General features: G+C 45.8%; 2 protein-coding genes across 2 annotated transcripts; one reads left to right on the plus strand and one right to left on the minus strand.

The window, feature by feature from the left end:
• The first annotated feature begins 869 nt into the window (after positions 1-869).
• Positions 870-11355, plus strand: LOC138794103 (odorant receptor 131-2-like). The gene is made up of 3 exons (XM_069972868.1): positions 870-1797; positions 3814-3846; positions 11307-11355. The coding sequence occupies exons 1-3, from the start codon at positions 908-910 to the stop codon at positions 11353-11355; spliced, it is 972 nt and encodes a 323-aa protein (XP_069828969.1). The 5' UTR covers positions 870-907.
• A 1953-nt stretch (positions 11356-13308) lies between these two features.
• On the minus strand, positions 13309-14202 carry LOC138794104 (odorant receptor 131-2-like). Its single transcript, XM_069972869.1, has one exon. It carries the CDS (start codon positions 14200-14202, stop codon positions 13309-13311), a length of 894 nt encoding a protein of 297 aa, XP_069828970.1.
• Positions 14203-23652: the final 9450 nt, after the last annotated feature.

Raw genomic sequence — 23652 nt, forward strand, 5'->3', positions numbered from 1 at the left:
ATGGTTCCATCAACCTGGGTTACAACATAACATCATGTGACCATATTTATGGTTGGACCTTGGTCGGATATATTAAAGGGGTTGTCCAGCACTACAAAAACATGGCCACTTTCTTCCAGAGACAGCACCACTCTTGTCTCCAGCTTGGGCGGAGTTTTGCTGCTCAGTTTCATTGAAGTGAATGGAGCTTAAAGGGGTACTCCAGCGGGGGGAGCACTTTTTCGCTGGGACCGGGGACGAGGAGGGAAAAGACGTCCACTCACCTCCCCGGTTCCAGTGGCGGGTCACGCATCGTGGCGCTCCGGTGCCCGGTTCCCAGCCGCTTCTTGGTGTCTGACGAGGGCCCGAGACGTGATGTCTCAGGTCCGCTCAGCCAGTCAGTGAAGGAGGCGGGATCTGTTTCAAGTCCGCTCAGATCCCCCCTCCTTCTGAGACTTCATGTCTCGGGCCCACGTCAGACACCAGGAAGTGGCTGGGAACCAGGCACCGGAGCGTCGCTATGCGGGACCCGCCGCTGGAACCGGGGAGGTGAGTGGACGTCTTTTCCCTAAGCCACCTCGTCCCCGGTCCCAGCGAAAAAGTGCACCCCCGCTGGAGTACCCCTTTAAAGGGGTTATCCAGCGCTACAAAAACATGGCCACTTTCCCCCTACTGTTGTCTCCAGATTGGGTGGGGTTTTGAAACTCAGTTCCATTGAAGTAAAGGGAGCTTAATTGCAAGCTGCACCTGAACTGGAGACAAGAGTCGTGTTGTCTCTGAAAGAAAGTGGCCATGTTTTTGTAGTACTGGATAACCCCTTTAGTCCTTGCAATGTTGTCCCAGCAAGAAAATTGCTTTGTAATGTTCTTTTTTTTTCCTTCTAGTGTGGAAAGTCCAACATCTTCTCACTTCTCCAGACTCAGCAGTGATGAATATAACCAGTGGTGATCCATATGTGACCTTTGCAAATACCAAGGCATACGGGTACCTAAAGGTAGTATTTTTTGCCCTAACCAGCTTATTCTTCTCCTTCTTCATGTACTTCATAGTTGTCCTGCTGATGGTCTACTTCACCACTCCTCACGTCCAGGAGAACGCTCGATACATCCTCTTTGCCCACATGCTCATCAATGATACCTTGTATCTCATCCTGGGACTCCTTCTTTCTGTGATCTATACAAATCTCATATACATCCCCATGCCCGTCTGCTATGTCATGGTCACTCTTGCGACTACAACCTTTACGGTCACTCCCTATAACCTTGCCGTCATGGCCTTGGAGCGTTACATAGCCATTGGCTTCCCGTTGAGGCATGTCATGGTTTGTACGGCTCGAAGATCTTATTTTGTCATTGCCGCCATGTGGTTTGTCGGACTACTCCCTAACATTGCTGATTTTATTGTCTTGCTTGTCTCCGTTGAGAAGAGTTTTTTCCTTCAAGATCTACTATGCAGACAGGAGTCCCTGATAGTGCAGCCTCTACAGGCCACCTTAAGGTTCTTCTCCTACATCAGTAGTCTTGTTTTGGTGGCTCTTGTTATTCTTTTCACCTACATCAGAGTCATTGTCATAGCTCGGAAAACGAATTCCATAAGATCTTCCGCTTCCAAGGCTGGAAGAACCCTGATGCTCCATGCCGTCCAACTCCTACTGTGTCTACTGTCTCTGACAGCCTCCATCACAGAGTCCTACAAGGGAGAGTATGTCATTGTTCTGACGGTCTTCAATTTCTTGATCTTCATGTGTTTGCCGCGGCTCCTCAGCCCTCTCATCTACGGGATTAGAGATGATGTGTTCAGCAAATGCATTAGGAAGATGTATTCCTCAAAGTTATAGCCACTTGGTTCTCTCAAGTGATCCAATGGATAGTCAGATTGACTGAATTCCCAGAAAACCCCAATAGTCCACTCCATCCACCAACCCACCATATCATTCATGGAGGTTCAGAAAGCTCATTATTTTAGGTGGGGTCCCCAGACACTGTGGTCACCATTGATGTCCTTACCATGAGTGATCCTCCTTGGTCCAGTCAACAATAAACTTAGAATCTGAGCAAACATGTTCGTAAATGTTTGTATGTTCGTACGAACATGCCGCTAATTGTTCGTGTTCGCCGATCACCAACAATTTGTTCAATGATCGGGATGGTTATAATGAGCCAGATGACAGAGTGTCAGATGACTCAGGTTGCTCAGCTCTGATAGGCTGAACAAGCTGTAAGCCATCTAATAGTTTTACAGAGTCAGTTAGACATAAAAGGAGACAAAGTGCATCATGGGAAACCCCAAACGGCCATCTTTTTGAACCACTGTCATTTTCATGCAAATGGTTAAAAAAAAAAAAAGACGTTGTGAGAACATAGCCTAAGTGTGGTATTGCAATCACTTCAATAAGACCTGAGCTATAACTATAGAGACAACCTGCCCTGCGCTGTTATTGGAAGAAAGCAGCCATGTTTTTTAGCTTTTATTTTTTTAATCCTGGAAAACCACTTCAAGTCAGATTTAAAATTGGTGACCATTGTTTTCTAACAGAAAAAATGTCCCCCCTCCTCTCTCTCATCCACTGCTTATTATCAGGAAACTCTTTTACATCAGCCGAGCCCTGTCTGTTCTAAGGAGAGGGGAGGGGGAGGAGGGAGATTAGTCGCCAGCAGAGAGCAAAGGATTACACAGCAGGAACTGTGTGAAAGCCGTATGCAGAGGTCAGAGAGGTCAGTTCTGACTTCAGAGGACATAGCCTGGTGATGTAGCTGTAAATTAACTCTTTGTTGTTCTGTTCTGGTGCCTCATCTCCCTCCACCCCTCCCCTCTCCATAGACAACCATGAAGACTGGGGGGGGGGGGGGGAGAGCTTCAAACTGCTTTTTCATGATAAAAATGCATTTTTTGCCTAATAAACCCAATTACAAAGTTTCTTAAAATCGCCCGTTCTATTGATTTCAGGGGGGAAAAAATTAAATGACAGTGACACTTTAACATATACCTATTGTGCAAAGTGTATAACATTGTAAAGGATATTACAGATTCATTTTACAATCAGTTTGTTACAAACCTGACAATCCCATATATATATATTACTGATGTGTCCACCATTACCTTTTCATAATTTTTTTCATTTAATTTGAATACAATATCATAATATCATAGGCTGGCACAACTCAGGACAGGGTGTAATGCACATCACAACCACTAGGTGGTCACATATAGACACATAAAGCACAAACATCTCCCGGCAGAGTATAGAAAAGTCATGTTTTTTTCTCAACTGCCAAAAGGAAAGGTAAAGATAGATACTTTATTTTATGTCATCTTTAATAAAGTTTATTGTAAAAAATAGATGTTTGAGGCTCACTTTTTTTTCTATTTTGTATATACCTTTATTTCCCTAATTTATCAGAGGTCTGCTCTGCCTAGGCCACGCCCCTTTGACACCACTACAAGATAAAACTATTTGTTTAGCTTATTGTAGTCACAGAAAGCTAAATGAGTACTTTGCATTTTTAGATGGCAGGTTTACTTTCAGTATATCAGCTAGGTTATTATGACCAGGTCCTCAATCAGCTTACAAGATGGTTCAGGATAGGAGAGCGAAGAGCTGGAGACACAGCCTGCATTATATGTGAGAACATGCAGGCTGCAAATTGTTTTTACACCAAAAGTATGGTTCAATAATAAAAAAAGAATGCATTCAAAAGTAGAGATGAGCGGACTTTCCAATGCCAATGTCTGTATCCCAGTTTTCCAGGCGTTCCTTAGGAGGTATCCACCCACTGCACGGAGCGAGCAGACAGCGGGAATCCGGCGCCAATCGTTCTGGTTCTCACAAACCAGAAATCCGGAAAGTCCGCTCATCTCTATTCAAAAGTGTCTCTGTGTCCTATTTAGTACAGGCCCTCTTTGTTCCTCCATGTAGTATACTGTAGGTCCCCTCTTTTCACCGGGATAGTATAGGTCTTCTTTGTGCCTTCATATAGTAGTTAGACCACTCTGTGCCCTATATAGTAGTTAGGCCACTCCGTACCCTATATAGTAGTTAGACCACTCTGTGTCCCCAAATAGTAGTTGGGTCCATCTGTGCCCACATATAATAGTTAGCTCCTCCCCTAAATAGTAGATAGATCCCCTCTGTGCACCGATAAAGTATTTACTCCTCTCTGTGCCCCCATATAATAATAAGGTCAGCTTCATGTCTGTAGAAAAAGTAATCAGGTCCCATCTGTTCCCCATATTTGCCAACAGTCCCGATTTTGCCGGGACTGTCCCAGATTTGACAGGGCACTTCCAGCAAATTAATGTTCTGGGTATGTCCTGGCAGGCCCCGCCCCCGTGATGTCACGCCCCGCCCCTGTAAGGGCCCCCAAAGCAAACCATAAGTAAAGTACAGCTGGCAGTATTGGCTGGAGTCTGTATATTCTGCCTCCAGCCACTAGATGCCGCTCTCTCCTCCCAGCTACAGGTCCTGGCAGGGACGCCACTCCTGCCTCTGGGCTAGAAGAGCCTGAAGGATAAAGATGGCCGTGTGCTGCTGGGAGCAGGTAATGATGAAGGGCTCACATAAGGGGATTATAGTGAAAGAAGGAAAGCTATATACATTGGTGTGAGAGGCCAGGAGAATAGTGATCAGAGCTGTGACTGGTATACACCATACATACAGCTCTGATTACCAGTCTCCCAGCCTCTCACACCAATGAATATACAAAAGAGGAGCCTGTGGAGCCTCATTGAAGAGTCTCAAAACACAGGACTAGCCAGATATCCCTCCAGGAAGGACCTAGCCGGAATCCTGCTCCACACTGATGAGGGGCAACACCCCGAAACAGCTGTGTGTGGATGGTTACCTGGCCTTGGTTTATCCCTTGTCATTACACTGACTTATAGGGCCACGTAATATGGTGGTTTTGGTGGTTTCCTTACAGGAGCCGCCCCTTGGCTGGGTCCTTCCCGGAGGGATATCTGGCTAGTCCTGTGTTTTGAGGCTCCATGGGCTCCTCTTTTGCATATTCATGTTTCCCAGGGGGCAATGCACCTAGGACTTCACTGCATTGAGCGCTTTCACTAGCAGCCGGCAGTGTTGTTGTTTGGCTGACAGATTTAGCAATCTGTTTCACCAATGTATATAGCTTTACCTCCTGCAGCATCATCCCCTCATGTGGGCTCCTCAGTATACCAGCAGTCTCACACCTCTTTGTATTATACTGGTGGTATACTGAGGGGCCCACATGAGGGCGATGATGCTGAAGAAGATAAAGCTCCAGTCTGCTCCAGTAACCCCCCAGTCTGCTCCAGTCACCCCCCAGTCTGCTCCAGTCACCCCCCAGTCTGCTCCAGTCGACCCCCCCCCAGTCTGCCCCAGCTATCCCCAGTCTCCCCCAGTCTGCTAGCTACCCTTAGCCACCCCTGAGTCTGCCCCAGCTACCCCCAGTCTGCCACAGCTACCCCCAGTCTGCCCAAGTTTTCCCTAGTCTGCTCCAGTTACCCCCAGTCTTCTCCAGCCACCCTCATTCTGCTCCAGTCACCCCCAGTCTGCTCCAGTCACCCTCAGTCTGCTCCAGTCACCCTCAGTCTTCTCCAGTCACCCCGAGTCTGCCCCAGTCACCCTCAGTCTGCCCCAGTCACCCTCAGTCTGCCCAAGTCACCCTCAGTCTGCTTCAGTCACTCTCAGTCTGCCCCAGTTACCCTCAGCCTGCTCTAGTTAATCTCAGTCTGCTCCAGTCACCCTCAGTCTGCCCCAGTCACCCTCAGTCTGCCCCAGTCACCCTCAGTCTGCTTCAGTCACCCTCAGTCTGCTTCAGTCACCCTCAGTCTGCCCCAGTTACCCTCAGCCTGCTCTAGTTAATCTCAGTCTGCTCCAGTCACCCCCAGTCTGCCCCAGCTACCCCCAGTCTGCCCCAGTCACCCTCAGTCTGCTTCAGTTACCCTCAGCATGCTCTAGTTACCCTCAGTCTGCTCCAGTCACCCCTGGAGAATTCTGGAAAAAAAAACACCAAAACACTGGTGACAAGCCACACCCCGTAAACCGCACCCACAATAGACCACACCCACTGAGACCACACCTACTATAAGCCAAACCCCTTGTTGCCAATGCTAAAGTGTCCCTGGAAAAAAATTTCAAATGTTGGCAACTATGATATAGTAGGGTGGCTACCGCTGTGCATCCGTATAGTAGTTAGATGTCTCTGCACCCCACACCTCTCCCATAATACCCCATGTAGATAGTGCCCCCCATAGATAAACCTTCATAGATAAGCTTTCCCTGTAGTAAGCCCTCTTTCTATTGGCAATATCCTTGTTTGGAGTCCCCCTTCCCCTGTAAGAAATCCCCCTTTAGGTATTATTGAAAAAACCAAACAATCATCTTTACCTCCCCCCAGTGCAGTCCCCCGGCATTCTGTCCACTTCCCCGATCTGCAGGCACATGAGTGACATTGCATTTTGCACCGCATCGCTAGGGGAAAGAGCAGCCTCTAGTGGCTGGAGGCCAGCAGCTGCTCAGAGATTGGGGGCTGAGGGAGCGGCTGGCAACAATGAGCGAGCCTTCCCTTTAACATCTGGCAGCCTCTGACTAATGCGGCTTCATGCCCGGATGTTCAACCTTCAATAATATCCAGAGGGTACAGGTGCTTATCCAAATAGGTGTGGCAAGGAAGCAGAATTGGGCCTTGGAATCACTTTACATCACTTTAGGTTTGTAATCCTTGTATCCTTGTAAATGGTATTATGTCCCCGTATTTTAGCTTAGCTAGAGGAACGCGGCAGGGCTGCCCCATATCTCCTTTATTATTCGCTCTAGCCATAGAACCTCTAACCCTAAGACTTTGTTAGAGTCGGACATATCATGGCATTATTAACGGCAGAAGGGAAGATAGGGTAGGCCTGTATGCTGATGACTTGATCCTCTTCATGTCTGCTCCAAAGAACACTCTCCCCGAGGCTATAACCCTTATCGAACAATTTGGATCTCATTCTGGCTTATACATTAATTGGGGGAAATCTGTGTTTATGCCCTTTAAATCTGCCCAATGGGGAGATGTAGAATGTGGCCTCAAGGTGGTGGACCATTTTAAAGATCTTGGTGTGATTATTAATAGGAACTACTGTAAAGATTATCAGACCAATATCCTCCCATTGTTGGCTTATGTAAGAGACTAGATTAGAGTATGGGCAGCCCTCCCACTTGCGGTTCCAGGCCGCATAAATTTGATCAAAATTGTCATTCTTCCAAAATGTTTGTATCTCTTAGAGCACTCTTCCTCCCCGGTGCCGCCATCCTTTTTTAAACAACTTAATGCAATGTTACCCTGCTTTGTCTGGGGAAACAATCGCTCAAAGATAAAACTGGCCTCTTTGCAGAGGTTTAAATCCTATGGTGGCATGTCTCTCCCCGATTTCCAAATTTATTATTTTGTTGGGCAACTCCGTTATTTAATGGAGTGGACCCAGGGGGGGGGGTGCTGTCCAATAAAGAACATCACTTAGCCTACTATCTTGGTCTGCTCCAATTATGGTTGCACTGCTGGCTGCACAAGTGTGGACTGCTGCCAAGTGCCGCTCACGGTACACGGATCACTTACTACTGTAGACAGACCTTTGTGATACGACCCTTCGCTCCTGCACCTTGCGGACAATTTAGATCCCGTCTTTTGGATTCAACATGGTGTGAGTTTTCTGAAGGATTTATATGCTGAAAATTGGCTTAGGACGTTCCGTGAACTGCAGAAGACCTTCCACTTACCAAGACAGGCATTCTATAAATTTCTTCAGCTAAGACACGCCATCACAGCACAATTTAATGTCCATCACACAAACTTTTCTATATACCTGCTGATTGGGTACCCCCTTAATGGTAGAGGCCAAGTGAAAACAGCTTATTCCTTTCTTGACTGAAGATGATTGGAAGGAAGCTCTGGTCTCATACACGTTGGTCTCACCCGCTATAAATAATAAATTGACTCTGCTGTTCATTTTCAATCAGTGTTACCTGACCCCAGTGAGGCTCCATAAAATGGGCATAGGTGCAAACACCCACGGTCTGACTTCATCCATATGTTGTGGGGCTGCCCTTTTATTAGTTCCTTTGGAGGAGATGTTATGGATATGCTAGATAAAATACTACAACGGCCTATTGATCGCTCACCCAAATGATGCCTTCTAGGGATCCTGGATGAGGAGCTATGGACACATCATCAAATGATATTGATTAGAGAAGGGCTATTCTTGGCTAGGAAGGCAATTGCGCCTAAGTCAATGAATCCCAGGCCTCCTGCGTTGTCGGAATGGATCGGACTAGATAAATAGTTATTTCCAGTGGCGTAGCTATAGGGGTCGCCGGGGTCGCCATGGCGACCGGGCCCCTACGCTAGGGGGGCCCGCACGGCCCCCCCTTGCCACTTGTGACAGTGTCACTTTAAGCATCCCGAGGAGCTGCGGCCGCGCAGCTTCTCGGGATGCACAGATCACTTTGATGTTCCGCCCGCACAGTGAGCACATTGAGCACACTGAGCGGGCGGAACATTACAGCGATCAGAATACAGGAGAAGGACCTGTCAGCGTCCTCCTCCTGTATTCTCTCCCATAGGCTGCTGGCACTTCATACCAGCAGCCTATGGGAGGCCGGGCCGTGATCATGTGCCCCTCCGGCAGGCGTGATGATGTGACGTCATCACGTCTGCCGGAAGTCCCGTCCCTGCGGCTCGCAAGATGGAGCCAGAAGAGGAGGAGGAAGAGCTGCTGCCTGCACAGCGCGGATTAGGTGAGTAGGATGTTTGTTTTTTTAGGGGCACCTCTGGGGGCATTATTAGTATATGGGGGCACCTCTGAGGGCATTATTATTGTATGGGGGCACCTCTGGGGACATTATTTGTTCATGGGGGCACCTCTGGGGGCATTATTAGTTCTTGAGGGCACCTCTGGGGGCATTATTATTGTATGGGGGCACCTCTGGGGGCATTATTATTGTATGGGGGCACCTCTGGGGGCATTATTAGTATATGGGGGCACCTCTGGGGGCATTATTATTGTATGGGGGCACCTCTGGGGGCATTATTAGTTCTTGAGGGCACCTCTGGGGGCATTAATATTGTATGGGGGCACCTTTGGGGGCATTATTAGTATATGGGGGCACCTCTGGGGGCAATATTAGTTCTTGGGGGCACCTCTGGGGGCATTATTATTGTATGGGGGCACCTCTGGGGGCATTATTAGTATATGGGGGCACCTCTGGGGGCATCATTATTGTATGGGGGCACCTCTGGGGGCATTATTCGTATATGGGGGCACCTCTGGGGGCATTATTATTGTATGGGGGCACCTCTGGGGGCATTATTAGTTCATGGGGGCAACTCTGGGGGCATTATTAGTATATGGGGGCACCTCTGGGGGCATTATTATTGTATGGGGGCACCTCTGGGGGCATTATTAGTATATGGGGGCACCTCTGGGGGCATTATTATTGTATGGGGGCACCTCTGGGGGCATTATTAGTTCATGGGGGCACCTCTGGGGGCATTATTAGTTCATGGGGGCACCTCTGGGGGCATTATTAGCTCATGGGGCACCTCTGGGGGCATTATTAGTTCATGGGGGCAACTCTGTGGGCAGTTATTAGTTCATGGGGGCCACCTCTGGGGGCATTATTAGCTCATGGGGGCACCTCTGGGGGCATTATTAGCTCATGGGGGCACCTCTGGGGGCATTATTAGTTGATGGGGGGCAACTCTGGGGGCATTATTAGCTCATGGGGGCACCTCTGGGGGCATTATTAGTATATGGGGCACCTCTGGGGGCATTATTAGTATATGGGGGCACCTCTGGGGGCAATATTAGTTCATGGTGGCACCTCTGGGGGCATTATTAGTTCATGGGGGCACCTCTGGGGGCACTATTAGCTCATGGGGGCACCTCTGGGGGCGTTATTAGTTCATAGGGGGCAACTCTGGGGGCATTATTAGTTCATGGGGGCACCTCTGGAGGCATTATTAGTTCATGGGGGCACCTCTGGGGGCATTATTAGTTCATGGGGGCCACCTCTGGGGGCATTATTAGCTCATGGGGACACCTCTGGGGGCATTATTAGCTCATGTGGGCACCTCTGGGGGCATTATTAGTTGATGGGGGCACCTCTGGGGGCATTATTAGTTCATGGGGGCACCTCTGGGGGCATTATTAGTCCATGGGGGCACCTCTGGGGGCATTATTAGCTCATGAGGGCACCTCTGGGGGCATTATTAGCTCATGAGGGCACCTCTGGGGCCATTATTTGGCGGCCCAAGCTGTGTCCTATGGCCGTATCTTTACCGCGTTGAGCTCCAGCTTGTGCTGAATCTACATTATCTGTACTCAGAGATATCACTGTGTTATCTGTGGTGTTACATAGGACTGCAGGGGACATCTACTACATGATCTGTACTCAGAGATATCACTGTGTTATCTGTGGTGTTACATAGGACTGCAGGTGACATCTACTACATTATCTGTACTCAGAGATATCACTGTGTTATCTGTGGTGTTACATAGGACTGCAGGTGACTACTACATTATCTGTACTCAGAGAGATATCACTGTTATCTGTGGTGTTACATAGGACTGCAGGTGACTACTACATTATCTGTACTCAGAGGGATATCACTGTTATCTGTGGTGTTACATAGGACTGCAGGTGATATCAGGTGACTTCTCCAGGTTGCAGAAGTTCAAACTTCATCGTGCCCTGCTGACAGTTTATAATGGGAGTTGTAGTTTTGCAGCATGTGGCTCTTCAGGTTGCAGCACTACAACCCCCATCGTTTCCAACTGGCAGTTCATGATGAGAGTTGTAGTTTTTCAGCTGTAGAGTCAAAGATTGGAATACAATGATTAGACAATGACACAGTACAGTCCATTAATTATAGGGGGCAGTAGTGCAGTACATGAGGTGGAGGCAGTGACAGGGCATTAGAACATGGTGGCACATTAGAGTAATTGGATATAACGTTAGATAGGACTTTGCCTGATCGGGTGGGATGGGGGGCCCCAAGCTAAAATTTTGCACCAGGGCCCATCAGCCTTTAGCTACGCCCCTGGTTATTTCTTATGAAAATATTGTGTTTAAGCACAGGGGTTGCCCCTCTAAGTTCAATAAGGTGTGGGGAATCTGGTGCTCTTCTCCTGATACAAACTATACAAAGAATCCATACACAAGTTTGCGGGATGCTCTGTTGTCTCGCCATGTTTAAAATTTGGTCTGGTATATATTTCCTGGTTTGTCTATCTACCCCAGTACTAGATGGTATAATGGGTATGTTGGGCACGCACACCTTGATGTGGACATAAACTCATTCTTTTCACAGTTTTAGCGGTCTAGATCTTGAACTTATGATGTTACAACACCCACGTTAGGGTGCTGTTCCGACTTGAATATTTTGTACGTAACTGTGTATTTATGTGAAAGTCATGACATGAACACTCGGGATTTTCTGTTATCCTTAATTTGCAAGATTCTGTACTGTATTGTTCTTAACATGTATGTACAACTTTTAATAAACCGAGTTTAAAAAAAAAGAATCTGGCAGCCGGCAGAGGGGAATTTGATAAAAGTACGAAATGTGGCTGGACCAGATGCGGTACCCCCGCTGGGCTCTGCACCTTGTCCTAGCTTCTTCAGGATAAGTGAAATGGTTGTCACTGCAATCTTGAATTTATCTTTGAAGACTATAAATATGAAATAGATAGATAGATAGATAGATAGATAGATAGATAGATAGATAGATAGATAGATAGATAGACAGACAGATAGAAAGGAGATAGATAGATAGATAGGAGATAGATAGATAGAAAGGAGATAGATAGATAGATAGATAGATAGATAGATAGATAGATAGATAGATAGATAGGAGATGGATAGGAGATAGATAGATAGATAGATAGATAGATAGATAGATAGATAGATAGATAGATAGGAGATAGATAGATAGATAGATAGATAGATAGATAGATAGGAGATAGATAGATAGATAGATAGATAGATAGGAGATAGATAGATAGATAGATAGATAGATAGATAGATAGGAGATAGATAGATAGATAGATAGATAGATAGATAGATAGGAGATAGATAGATAGATAGATAGATAGATAGATAGATAGATAGGTAGATAGGAGATAGATAGATAGATAGGAGATAGATAGGAGATAGATAGGAGATAGATAGATAGATAGGAGATAGATAGATAGATAGATAGATAGGAGATAGATAGATAGATAGATAGATAGATAGATAGATAGATAGATAGATAGGAGATAGATAGGAGATAGATAGATAGATAGATAGATAGATAGATAGATAGATAGGAGATAGATAGATAGATAGACAGATAGATAGGAGATAGATAGATAGATAGATAGATAGATAGATAGATAGGAGATAGATAGGAGATAGATAGATAGATAGATAGATAGGAGATAGATAGATAGATAGATAGATAGATAGGAGATAGATAGATAGGAGATAGATAGATAGATAGATAGGAGATAGATAGATAGATAGATAGATAGATAGATAGATAGATAGATAGATAGGAGATAGATAGATAGATAGATAGATAGATAGGAGATAGATAGATAGATAGATAGATAGATAGATAGATAGGAGATAGATTGATAGATAGATAGATAGATAGATAGATAGATAGATAGGAGATAGATAGATAGATAGATAGATAGATAGATAGATAGGAGATAGATAGATAGATAGATAGATAGATAGATAGATAGGAGATAGATAGATAGATAGATAGATAGGAGATAGATAGATAGATAGATAGATAGATAGATAGATAGATAGATAGGAGATAGATAGATAGATAGGAGATAGATAGATAGATAGATAATAGATAGATAGGAGATAGATAGATAGATAGATAGATAGATAGATAGATAGATAGATAGGAGATAGATAGGAGATAGAGAGATAGATAGGAGATAGATAGATAGGAGATAGATAGATAGGAGATAGATAGATAGATAGATAGATAGATAGATAGATAGAGAAATAGATAGATAGGAGATAGATAGATAGATAGGAGATAGATAGATAGATAGATAGATAGATAGATAGGAGATAGATAGATAGATAGATAGATAGATAGATAGGAGATAGATAGATAGATAGATAGATAGATAGATAGATAGATAGGTAGATAGATAGGAGATAGATAGATAGGAGATAGATAGATAGATAGATAGATAGATAGGAGATAGATAGATAGATAGATAGATAGGAGATAGATAGATAGATAGATAGATAGGAGATAGATAGATAGATAGATAGATAATACATTTTTCTTTTTCTAATCAAAAAACTCTCAGTCCTATATTCCTTAGAATACATTTACGTAGAAATTCATCCCGTATCCCATATATTAAGGGACTCAGAAACCTCGGTAAGCAGGTCAGTACAAGGAAATGAAACAGCTGAAGGAAAATCATGAACTTCCCCTCTTGTTTCTTTACCAATGGTTCATATAAGGAAGATAAACAGAGAAGGAGCTGAAATGTGTGGATTATGACGGTTCTGGCAGCCTTGGAGGCAGAAGACTTGCCGGAGCCGATCTTCCAGGCCACCACCATGATACTGACATACGTATATAGAATTATTAACCCTACCAGAACTGTGCTAAGGATAAGAGTTATCTTCCTAACCAAATTTTGCTCTTGTGATACATCAAATATGTGCCTAGAACATATTTTATCTTGGGAAAAGAAATCTTTCTGTACCAATGTCATAAGTGATATGAAGTCCATAGCATTGGGGATCAGTCCAACCACCCATATGCCAAGGACGGCAGCGTTAGATCGTGGTCTTGTACAAAGCTCAATATGCCTTAATGGGAAGCAAACAGATATATAACGTTCCAGGGCCATGGCAGCCAAGATGTATGGGGTCACCCTAAATGATGATGATCCAAGGGTGACCAAGATGTAGCAGATGGGTATAAGGATGGTTACGGCAAACAAGGAGGTCATAAGTAAGGAGAAGCCGACTACGAGATACAATGTATCACTGATAAGCATGTGGGCAAATAGAACATAGCGGGCACTGTCCCGAATGTTGGGTGTGGTGACATAGACCTTCAAGATGATGGCCATAATGTAGAGGAAGGCACCAAAGCAGATGATGGCTGGTGGTAGAAGAGATAACGTAACAGTCAATGTCCAGTTACTACGGAGCTCAGTAGAATTAGCCATTGATTCGTAAGGATATTTAAAGCTTCTATCGAACCCTTTGGCGATGGTTGGGTGTTACCTTCATCCAGTTGATCCAGTAGGATGTAAAAACTACAGACATAGATTGTTCACATCATAAGACGTCCCCAAGATCAGATGTATAAAAGCCCCAGGTCTTTTCCGGGCCATCTGCACAGACCTTATAGCATCATACCCGAAAATAGCCAACAACTTAAGAGAAGACTGGACTAGTATGAAGATCTCCGCTGCTTCGGGTCATCACATGTCGATGGTCCACAAATAAATAAATTTCAAGTGAATGTAACATTTATGTACCTCCTTGTTCTTCCCTTAGGTATTCCTCTGTTTTTCTTGGCAGACGTTCATCCCGTGTAGAGTTAAGTTTGTTCATGTGTGCGTCTGTCTCCCCAATGGCAGAGCTGGTGCCAGTAACTAGACCCATATGGAGATTTCACACTTGATGGATCCAGATGATTTATGTTTTTGAAAACACATGGAGAATAGGCCTGAATATACAAGCAGCCGGTATTAATAGTCTTATAGTGGCACCCCGGCTATACCAAATACCTATTCACGTCAATAAGCTGCCATTCAGAAGCAGTAAGGAGTAGTAACATAAAAATAAGTGGTGACATTAAGGCCTCATAATACAGAACTATTAGATGTAATGACTCATAGGTAACATCTATACAGGTAAAAGCTATACAAGAATTAAAAAAAAATATTGCTTAGTCTACCCTTCATTTGTCTACCCTTCATTTGTCTCCTGTACAACATTAAAATAAGTACAAAATGAGTCAATAGTCATGCTAAACCTAAGATTGTTGCAGCCAGACAAAGGACTGTGCAGCTTATAGTCCCTCCTGTGAGAACTGCCTCCAAAGCTGTGCCCCACCAGCAACTATGGGGGCCTCACAGTCTCAGTAGCACTGCTCTATAGCAACACAACCCCCGCCATATACAATGTAACCCTGTCCCTACTGCATTTACTGGCAACGCTACGGTACCATGTGCCTCCATTTGAGTCTATGTGAGAGCAGGGGCCATGAGTGGAGTCTATGTGAGAGCAGGGACCATGAGTGGAGTCTATGTGAGAGCAGGGACCATGAGTGGAGTCTATGTGAGAGCAGGGGCCATGAGTGGAGTCTATGAGCGAGAGGGGGGACCATGAGTGGAGTCTATGGGGGAGAGCAGGAGCCATGAGTGGAGTTTATGTGAAAGCAGGGGCCATGAGTGGAGTCTATGTGAGAGAGCGGGGACCATTAATGGAGTCTATGAGGGAGAGGGGGGACCATAAATGGAGTCTATGAGGGAGAGGGGGGACCATAAATGGAGTCTATGAGGGAGAGGGGGGACCATAAATGGAGTCTATGAGGGAGAGGGGGGACCATAAATGGAGTCTATGAGGGAGAGCAGGGGCCATGAGTGGAGTCTATGTGAGAGCAGGGGCCATGAGTGGAGTCTATGAGGGAGAGGGGGGACCATGAATGGAGTCTATGGGGGAGAGCAGGGGCCATGAATGGAGTCTATGTGAGAGAAGAGGCCATGAGTGGAGTCTATGTGTTAGAAAAGGCCATGAGTGGAGTCTATGTGTTAGAAAAGGCCATGAGTGGAGTCTATGTGAGAGCAGGGGCCATGAGTGGAGTCTATGTGAGAGCAGGGGCCATGAGTGGAGTCTATGTGAGAGCAGGGGCCATGAGTGGAGTCTATGTGAGAGAAGAGGCCATGAGTGGAGTCTATGTGAGAGCAGGGGCCATGAGTGGTGTCTATGTGAGAGAAGAGGCCATGAGTGGAGTCTATGTGAGAGCAGGGGCCATGAGTGGAGTCTATGTGAGAGCAGGGGCCATGAGTGGAGTCTATGTGAGAGCAGGGGCCATGAGTGGAGTCTATGTGAGAGCAGGGGCCATGAGTGGAGTCTATGTGAGAGCAGGGGCCATGAGTGGAGTCTATGTGAGAGCAGGGGCCATGAGTGGAGTCTATGTGAGAGAAGAGGCCATGAGTGGTGTCTATGTGAGAGAAGAGGCCATGAGTGGAGTCTATGTGAGAGCAGGGGCCATGAGTGGAGTCTATGTGAGAGCAGGGGCCATGAGTGGTGTCTATGTGAGAGCAGGGGCCATGAGTGGAGTCTATGTGAGAGCAGGGGCCATGAGTGGAGTTTATGTGAGAGCAGGGGCCATGAGTGGAGTCTATGTGAGAGCAGGGGCCATGAGTGGAGTCTATGTGAGAGCAGGGGCCATGAGTGGTGTCTATGAGGGAGAGCGGGGACCATGAGTGGTTTGAGGACCATGGAGGTGAGTATGGTGTCCACCTTTGAGACCTTTGAGTAAAGTGCTTTCTTTTTTCTTACAAGGCTCTTTCTGGCATTGACCACATATTTCTTATTACTCATGATGATTTTTCTGCATACTAGATCAGCCTGCTCAGGCGACAATAGAGCATTTATAGTTAAAGTGGTCAGCGCAGCACCCGAAAAGAGCCCTTGCCTGGTTTTGTTGAATGCTTACTCCCCCTTTTAATTGTTGGGGTGATGATGGGGTTGCCCACCCCTAAGGCCAGCCCTGGCTTTGAGGACCCAGAGACACACAGAGCACGCTCCATACTAAGTGATTGGGGCACCATGTGCATGTGAACACTATTCCCCAATAGTTGGCCCCATTTCCATATCCTTCTTTCTCCATTTCCCCCTCACCCCATTCCATCCCTTACCTAGCACTGGTGCTCTGCAGCTCCCATCCACCTCTATCTAGTCCCCCGATCTCTCTTGTCCCATCTCGGCCAGTGAATGGCTGAGCCAGAAAGAAGAAGGAAGAAGATCAGGGGATCGGAGAGAAGCAAACGGGGGCTGCGGGGACTGGGGCTAGGTTAGTATGATATATATATATATATATATATATATATATATATATATATATAATTTTTTTTTTTTTTTATAAAACACAGGAATCTCTTTAATGTGCTTGGTTAGTTGTATAGAACAGTGAAGGGAACTTTAGCATTGCATTATGGGAAATGTAGTTTTGCAACAGCTGGAGAGCCAAGGTTCCCTACCCCGTACTGCATTGTACATGTATTCTATTATTTTTATTGTTTTTTTGTTTCTTCCATGTAAAAGTCACGTTTACAAAAAACTAAGTTTGCTCGAATTCTGCAGCTGAGACATAACTGGAAAAACAAATCCAAAGTGAATCCCAATGTTATAACGTGACCCCAGCGATTACACCTGATCTCTATGTAAACTCACTGTACTGACTCTCCCGCCGGTCTCCACTATAGACTCTGGAGGGACATTCTCACTCATCCGTATGGAAAATTCCGGGAACGAACAAGATGCTGAGAGTAATGAGAGAGCAGAGAAAATTAACCATATAAGAGCCGGAGGACCATGCTCGGAATGTACAATACAGGAACATGGCTAACTATGGCATAAAATATATATAAAACTCCATCACACCAATGCTTGAAGGTACAGCGCTGAGATGTGCTGCTGCTTCTCACATGTATGTATAGGCACATGTGACATTGGACTTAGAGTCCATAGATGAAGGGGTTTGACCAGGATTCCTCAGCTGATTCAAATTCATACATGAACTGGGACTCCTATCAAAAGACAGGAGTCCCTGCTTCTGTATACTGGTACAATTGTAACCATTACCATTCACTGAGCCAAGTACAGAGGACTAGGCCCAGCACATGTACTGAGAGTAAGAAGCAATACATACAACGCTTACCTCCAGGCAGCCTGACACATTCACTGATTTACATTGTATACATAGCTGCCGTGGGTCATGCTGGGAAACCGAGGCTGCAGATATGAGCAACTCTAGGTCAGTGACTGCTTTGGGAGAATCAGAGGCTTCTCAGTCACCGCACATTGTTCTCCAGTAAAAGAAATTACTATGCATGATGCATGATGTTAATCGTGGTCTTTTAACATGTTAAAATGCAACGATTGGAGCAGCAACTGTCTGCTGCTTGTCGCTCTGTGTAATAGACTTCAATGGGCAGCCTGGACAATCTGGTAGCATCCGGGCAGCCTCTCCGGCTGCTCCCCCCCTGCAGCTCCCCACACGCTGTCTGCGCCTGTAATATTGTGTGGTGGGTGCAATGGTCGCACCTTTCAGTACCCAACCGCCGGGATGATGTTATGTCGGTGGTTGGCCTATAGCTCAGCCAGTTAGGATGTAGTCGAGATGCCAGTGCTAACTCGGCACACAGGTGTGATGGTATACCTGCTTTTAGTTTGTGTGGCTGGCTACATTGCTCCCAAATGGTCGGTGACCTGCCGGGCTGTGATGGGTCCCTTGGGTGCTTATCACGGTGGTCCAGAGTGGGAAGATGACCCATCTGGACTGTCGGTGCCCCCACTCACAGAAAGGAGAAAATGACCCAAGAACGGTGTGTCCTGTGTGTAAGGTACTGGTGCAATTATCACTGAGTCCCAGTAGAATAAATAAGGTGATCTTTACTGAAAAGTCTCTTACAATACAGCAGGGGTACTCAACAACTTTTAGTGAAGATCCACTTACCGGGGTCTATTGTCAGGTGAACGTCTGAGCTGAACATCATTAGTAAACGTGTTGCGCTCCCCCAGTAGTATATAGTCCCCCTGTGCTCCCCCAGTAGTATATAACACCCCTTCTGTGTGCTTCCTCTCCCCATATGACGACTTCCTACAGGGTGGATAAAAGTCCCTGTGAGCAGTGGAGAAAAAAGTGGGTAAAGAATAGAGGATAGGTAGAAAAAGAACAGCATCCCTCATTGGTACAAAGAATCGCATAACAAGACAATAACCCTATAGTGACTACAGCTGTGCAACACATACAAGAATTAACATAGTGACATCTAGTGGCAAAACTCATTCATAACTTCATTACCACTTTACTTTAGAGCACAAGGCTTTTGCAACAGACTAGAAACGTACGTGGTGGGACACCACAATTGTACAGTGTAATACAGACTTTAGTCTATAAATTCCGGTGGGTACAGTCAGGAGATCAATTTAGTTTTGTACTTGATAGTGTACGCCACAAGCTGTTTCTTATGCAAGTTTCTGTCAGCAGGATTATGGCCTTCACAGGGGCAACTACCACTAAAGGAGACAAAGAGGGAGAATACTATCTATGCCTACATCATCTATAGCATGGGTCTCCAAACTGCGGCCCTCCAGCTGTTGCGAAACCACAACTCCCATCATGCCTGGACAGCTAAAGCTTTGGATTTGGCTATACAGGCATAGTTTTGCAATAGCTGGAGTGCCGCAGTTTGGAGACCCATGATCTATAGGGAGAAACAGGGAGATAGTACTATCTGTTTTATGTTATCTACAGGGAGAAACAGAGAGGGAGTATTATCTGTGCCTATATCATTTACAGAGAGAAACAAAGAGGGAGAATACTATCTGTGCCTACATCATCCACAGAGAGAAACAGGGAGGGAAAATACTATCTGTACCTACATCATCTACAGGGAGAAACAGAGAAGGAGTACTATCTGTGCCTACATCATCTACAGAGAGAAACAGGGAGGGAAAGTACTATCTGTGCCTACATCATCTACAGAGAGAAACAGGGAGGGAAAGTACTATCTGTGCCTACATCATTTACAGAGAGAAACAAAGAGGGAGAATACTATCTGTGCCTACATCATCTACAGGGAAAAAAACGGAAGGGAGTACTATCTGTGCCTACATCATCTACAGGGAGAAACAGAGAAGGAATACTATCTGTGCCTACATCCAGGGCCGATTCTGGGGTTTCTGCCGCCTGAGGCAAACCTCAGGCGGCCGCCCCGAGTGATGGCCGGCATCCGCACGACCCGATCACCCCAGCGTGTCCCCCAACGACGTCACGGGACATCACGGGTGACGTCACAGGACCTGACGGGATGTGGAGAGCGCGGGCGACGGGACAGGTGAGCGGCCGCTGTCATTTTTGTTAAGTGATACTTAACAAAAATGACAGCAGGGGGGACATAATGCCGCCCCCCTGCCGGACCGCAAAATCTGCCGCCTGAGGCGGAAGGCTCATTCCGCCTCATGGCAGAAGCGGGCCTGCCTACATCATCTACAGAGAGAAACAGGGAGGGAAAGTACTATCTGTGCCTACATCATCTACAGAGAGAAACAGGGAGGGAAAGTACTATCTGTGCCTACATCATCTACAGAGAGAAACAGGGAGGGAAAGTACTATCTGTGCCTACATCATTTACAAGAAATTTGCAAGTGCATAGAAGTGACCACAGGGTCCAATGTCCATTTCTGATCTACTTAAGAGTTTAGAACACTTGTCTTGCCCTATATTATGTTCTCAGGCCATGAAAGGCGATGAGGAATCTTCCATGAAGAGGAGATACATGGTTTTGTATAGAGATAATATGATGTAAATGATGACTGGGCAGGCAGCCAGGTATACACACGGGGGATGTGATTATCTCGGAGCAGTCAGGTATAGCACAATGTTTCTGATAACACTTGGGGAAAAATGGCGCACGGGGAGTCATTAGGAATAAGTTTATGAAATTATTATAGTTATTATGATAAGATAAGATGTCCAGTAAAGGGTTAATGCGGATTATACATCAGGGAGTGTGAATCCATTATATACCCCAGACCTGATCTATAGCGAGTCACTGGCCCTCAGCTGGAGAGCGGGCACTGCACTGGACCGGCACTCGTGTAAGTATATGATCCACCCACCCATATAATACTACACTCACAGAACTAGAAGTTGCTCTTCTTGTCATCAATTATTATTTTTTTTTTTCAGTTTTGTTGTGAGATGATTTTCAGGAAAACAATGTGAGCGGCCTGGCAGTCCTGATGGTTACAGCCAGTAGGGCGTAGTCTGGGTCTATCCCCCCACCCCCCCTAGTTTATAGGATTATACAGGATTTCTGTATTACTTACTGATAAAATGTGGTCTGGCCCTTCACTAAGTCACAGTACTGGCAAAACACAATGCAACTAGAGAACTGTACCATTAATATCTCATTGAGCACATTGAGTTAACATCCACGGTGCAGGGAGAAAAGTAAGTGACCCCTCATATTTATTAGGCTCCATCAGCTGCAGTCACCTCCACCAAACATTGCCTGTAGCTGCAAATAACATCACACAAATTTTGGTCCTTTCCTCCCTTGTACTTTTTCTCTCTGCTCTGTGGATGTTTGCTCAATGTGTTTAATGAACCATACACAACCGTGTTTTATTAGTTTAGTTACTAGGTCTATAATGGTGACTCACTGGTTACCTTCACACCATGTAGTATTGTTGCTTTACCATATCTAGACGTCCATAGTTTACACGATTACACTATAGAATCTGGTACAGGACCCTGTTCTCTTCATAGGAACCATTCCCGGACCTGTGCAGCTTTAGTCCATGTTCACATGGCATAAGATAACGGCCGTTCCATGACCCGGCCCGGTCACAGAACGACGGGTGTCAGAGAAGATCATCCCTGCTGGTACTGCAGTCCCGACCAGATGATCTTCACTAATGCGCCCGCATCCGAATTTCCCGCTGCTCACAATGGAGTGTGCGGATGGAGCCGCACACTCCATTGTGTGCCCTGACAGGTTTTCTACGGCCGCTATTCATTGAATAGGGGCCGCAGAAAACTGACATGTCAGTTTTTTGCGGCGCCGCTATGGATCCCGTCCGGAGTGTATACCACGTATATACACTCCAGCAGGGATTCCATAGAAGGCAGCACTACCTTAGCTCTGTAGTAATCACGGTCGATGTTGCAAATCAGCAACAATGGCCGTGATTATTATGTTACTTACGTAGTGTGAACATAGCCTCACAGTCACAATTATAATGTACAATGACAATGTAATTAATATGATAGCACTCACACTCAGATCGGCTTAAAAATTAGCAAATTGTCTATTTGCGAATATTTTATTCACATCAAGCCCACCTGAGCCTCCTGGGGGGCGAAGAGGCGGCGTTACGGGGGGTGCGGCAGCATTTTTCCGCTGGAAAAATGATAGTGAAACCTACGCCAGCTATGAGCAAAATTTTCTGTAACACAACATCTTACACGGCTGAGGAGGGACTGTGGTCCTTGTACGGCCTCGGCCCTAGGCCATAGCTCCTACACAGGCTAGGGGGATCTATATCTAATTGCAGATCAGTTCTCTGTTGGCAGATACTGACTGACAGCTAAGCAAGCAGGAGGCCGGGCAGCATTGATTATTCATGAAGAAGAGGGAGGAGGAGGAGTGGTGAGGTGTGCTAGAGTGCGGCACAAACGCTGAGCCACAACTCCTTATTGACTCTTCATTACTGTAGGAGACCCAGGATTGTGCATAACCTAATTCAGTAGGGTTCTGACTAGGGATGGTCCGAACCTGCTGAGGTTCGGGTTCGTACGAACCCAAACTCTCGGCAATGATTCCCGCTGTCTGGCCGCTCCGTGGAGAGGGTGGATACAGCGGGAGGACCGCCTAGAAAACTGGGATACAGACATAACCATAGGCTGTATCCCAGTTTTCCAGGCGGTCCTTCCGCTGTATCCACCCGCTGCATGGAGCGGCCAGACAGCGGGAATCTGATGCCGAGCGTTCGGGTTCATACGAACCCGAACCTCGGCAGGTTCGGACCATCTTTAGTTCTGACCATTGGGACCCCCAACAATTTCAAGGGCAGGAAAACAGTTGTCCTGGATATGAATGTAGCACACTATGTCTGGAGCTCCTTTCACTCACTATAGGGCCTACAAAACTCTTTAGGGGTCAGATTCCCCACCAATCCTTTTCTTGTTCCCTATATTGACTAGGAAGTAACTCGTACGGATGGAGATGCCCCTTTAACTTAGAAAAATATTGTTGTAGTGTCAAAATAAATGTTTTTCTAGCACTAAACTTCCTGTTGGATATAACTTAAGAGTTCATTTACTCAGCTACATCTACTGCTTAGACTGTGAAGCAGCAGAGCAAATACATAAGGATAATATGCTGTACTGTGAATGGAACTATACGTGGTTATAAAGGTTCTAGAATGGGAAAGGTCCCTGCTGAGCCACCAATTCCTTCTCTAGCTGAAAGTCCCACCTAAAGAGCAGGGGTCTAGTCAGTAGTAAGGATTCAGTTGTTGAGAATGGAACACGGCATAATAGTAAGAGTAAAGAGTAGAATAGTGAAAGAGTAATTTTACATAGCCATGGGTCTTATGAAGTGTTGAGCAGACTTGCCAAACTGTTTGGGTTTGGCAATGTTCTCCAAAACTGAACACTCTGCATTTGGCTTCCGGAAGTTGGAGAAGTTGGATGACGCCCTAGGGAGTCCTTGAAAAGTTGGATAGAGCCATAGGGTTTTCTGGGAACCCTAGAGTGTCATCCAACTTCTCCAGCCTCTGTGAGTCAAATACCGTTTGGGTTTGAGAATGTTGCTGAACGCAAACAGTTCAGCAAGTCTGCTCAACACTAGTCTTAAGTCCAGTGATTA

This window comes from Dendropsophus ebraccatus, chromosome 5 (assembly GCF_027789765.1).
Source record: "Dendropsophus ebraccatus isolate aDenEbr1 chromosome 5, aDenEbr1.pat, whole genome shotgun sequence".
Classification (NCBI taxonomy): Eukaryota; Metazoa; Chordata; class Amphibia; order Anura; family Hylidae; genus Dendropsophus; species Dendropsophus ebraccatus.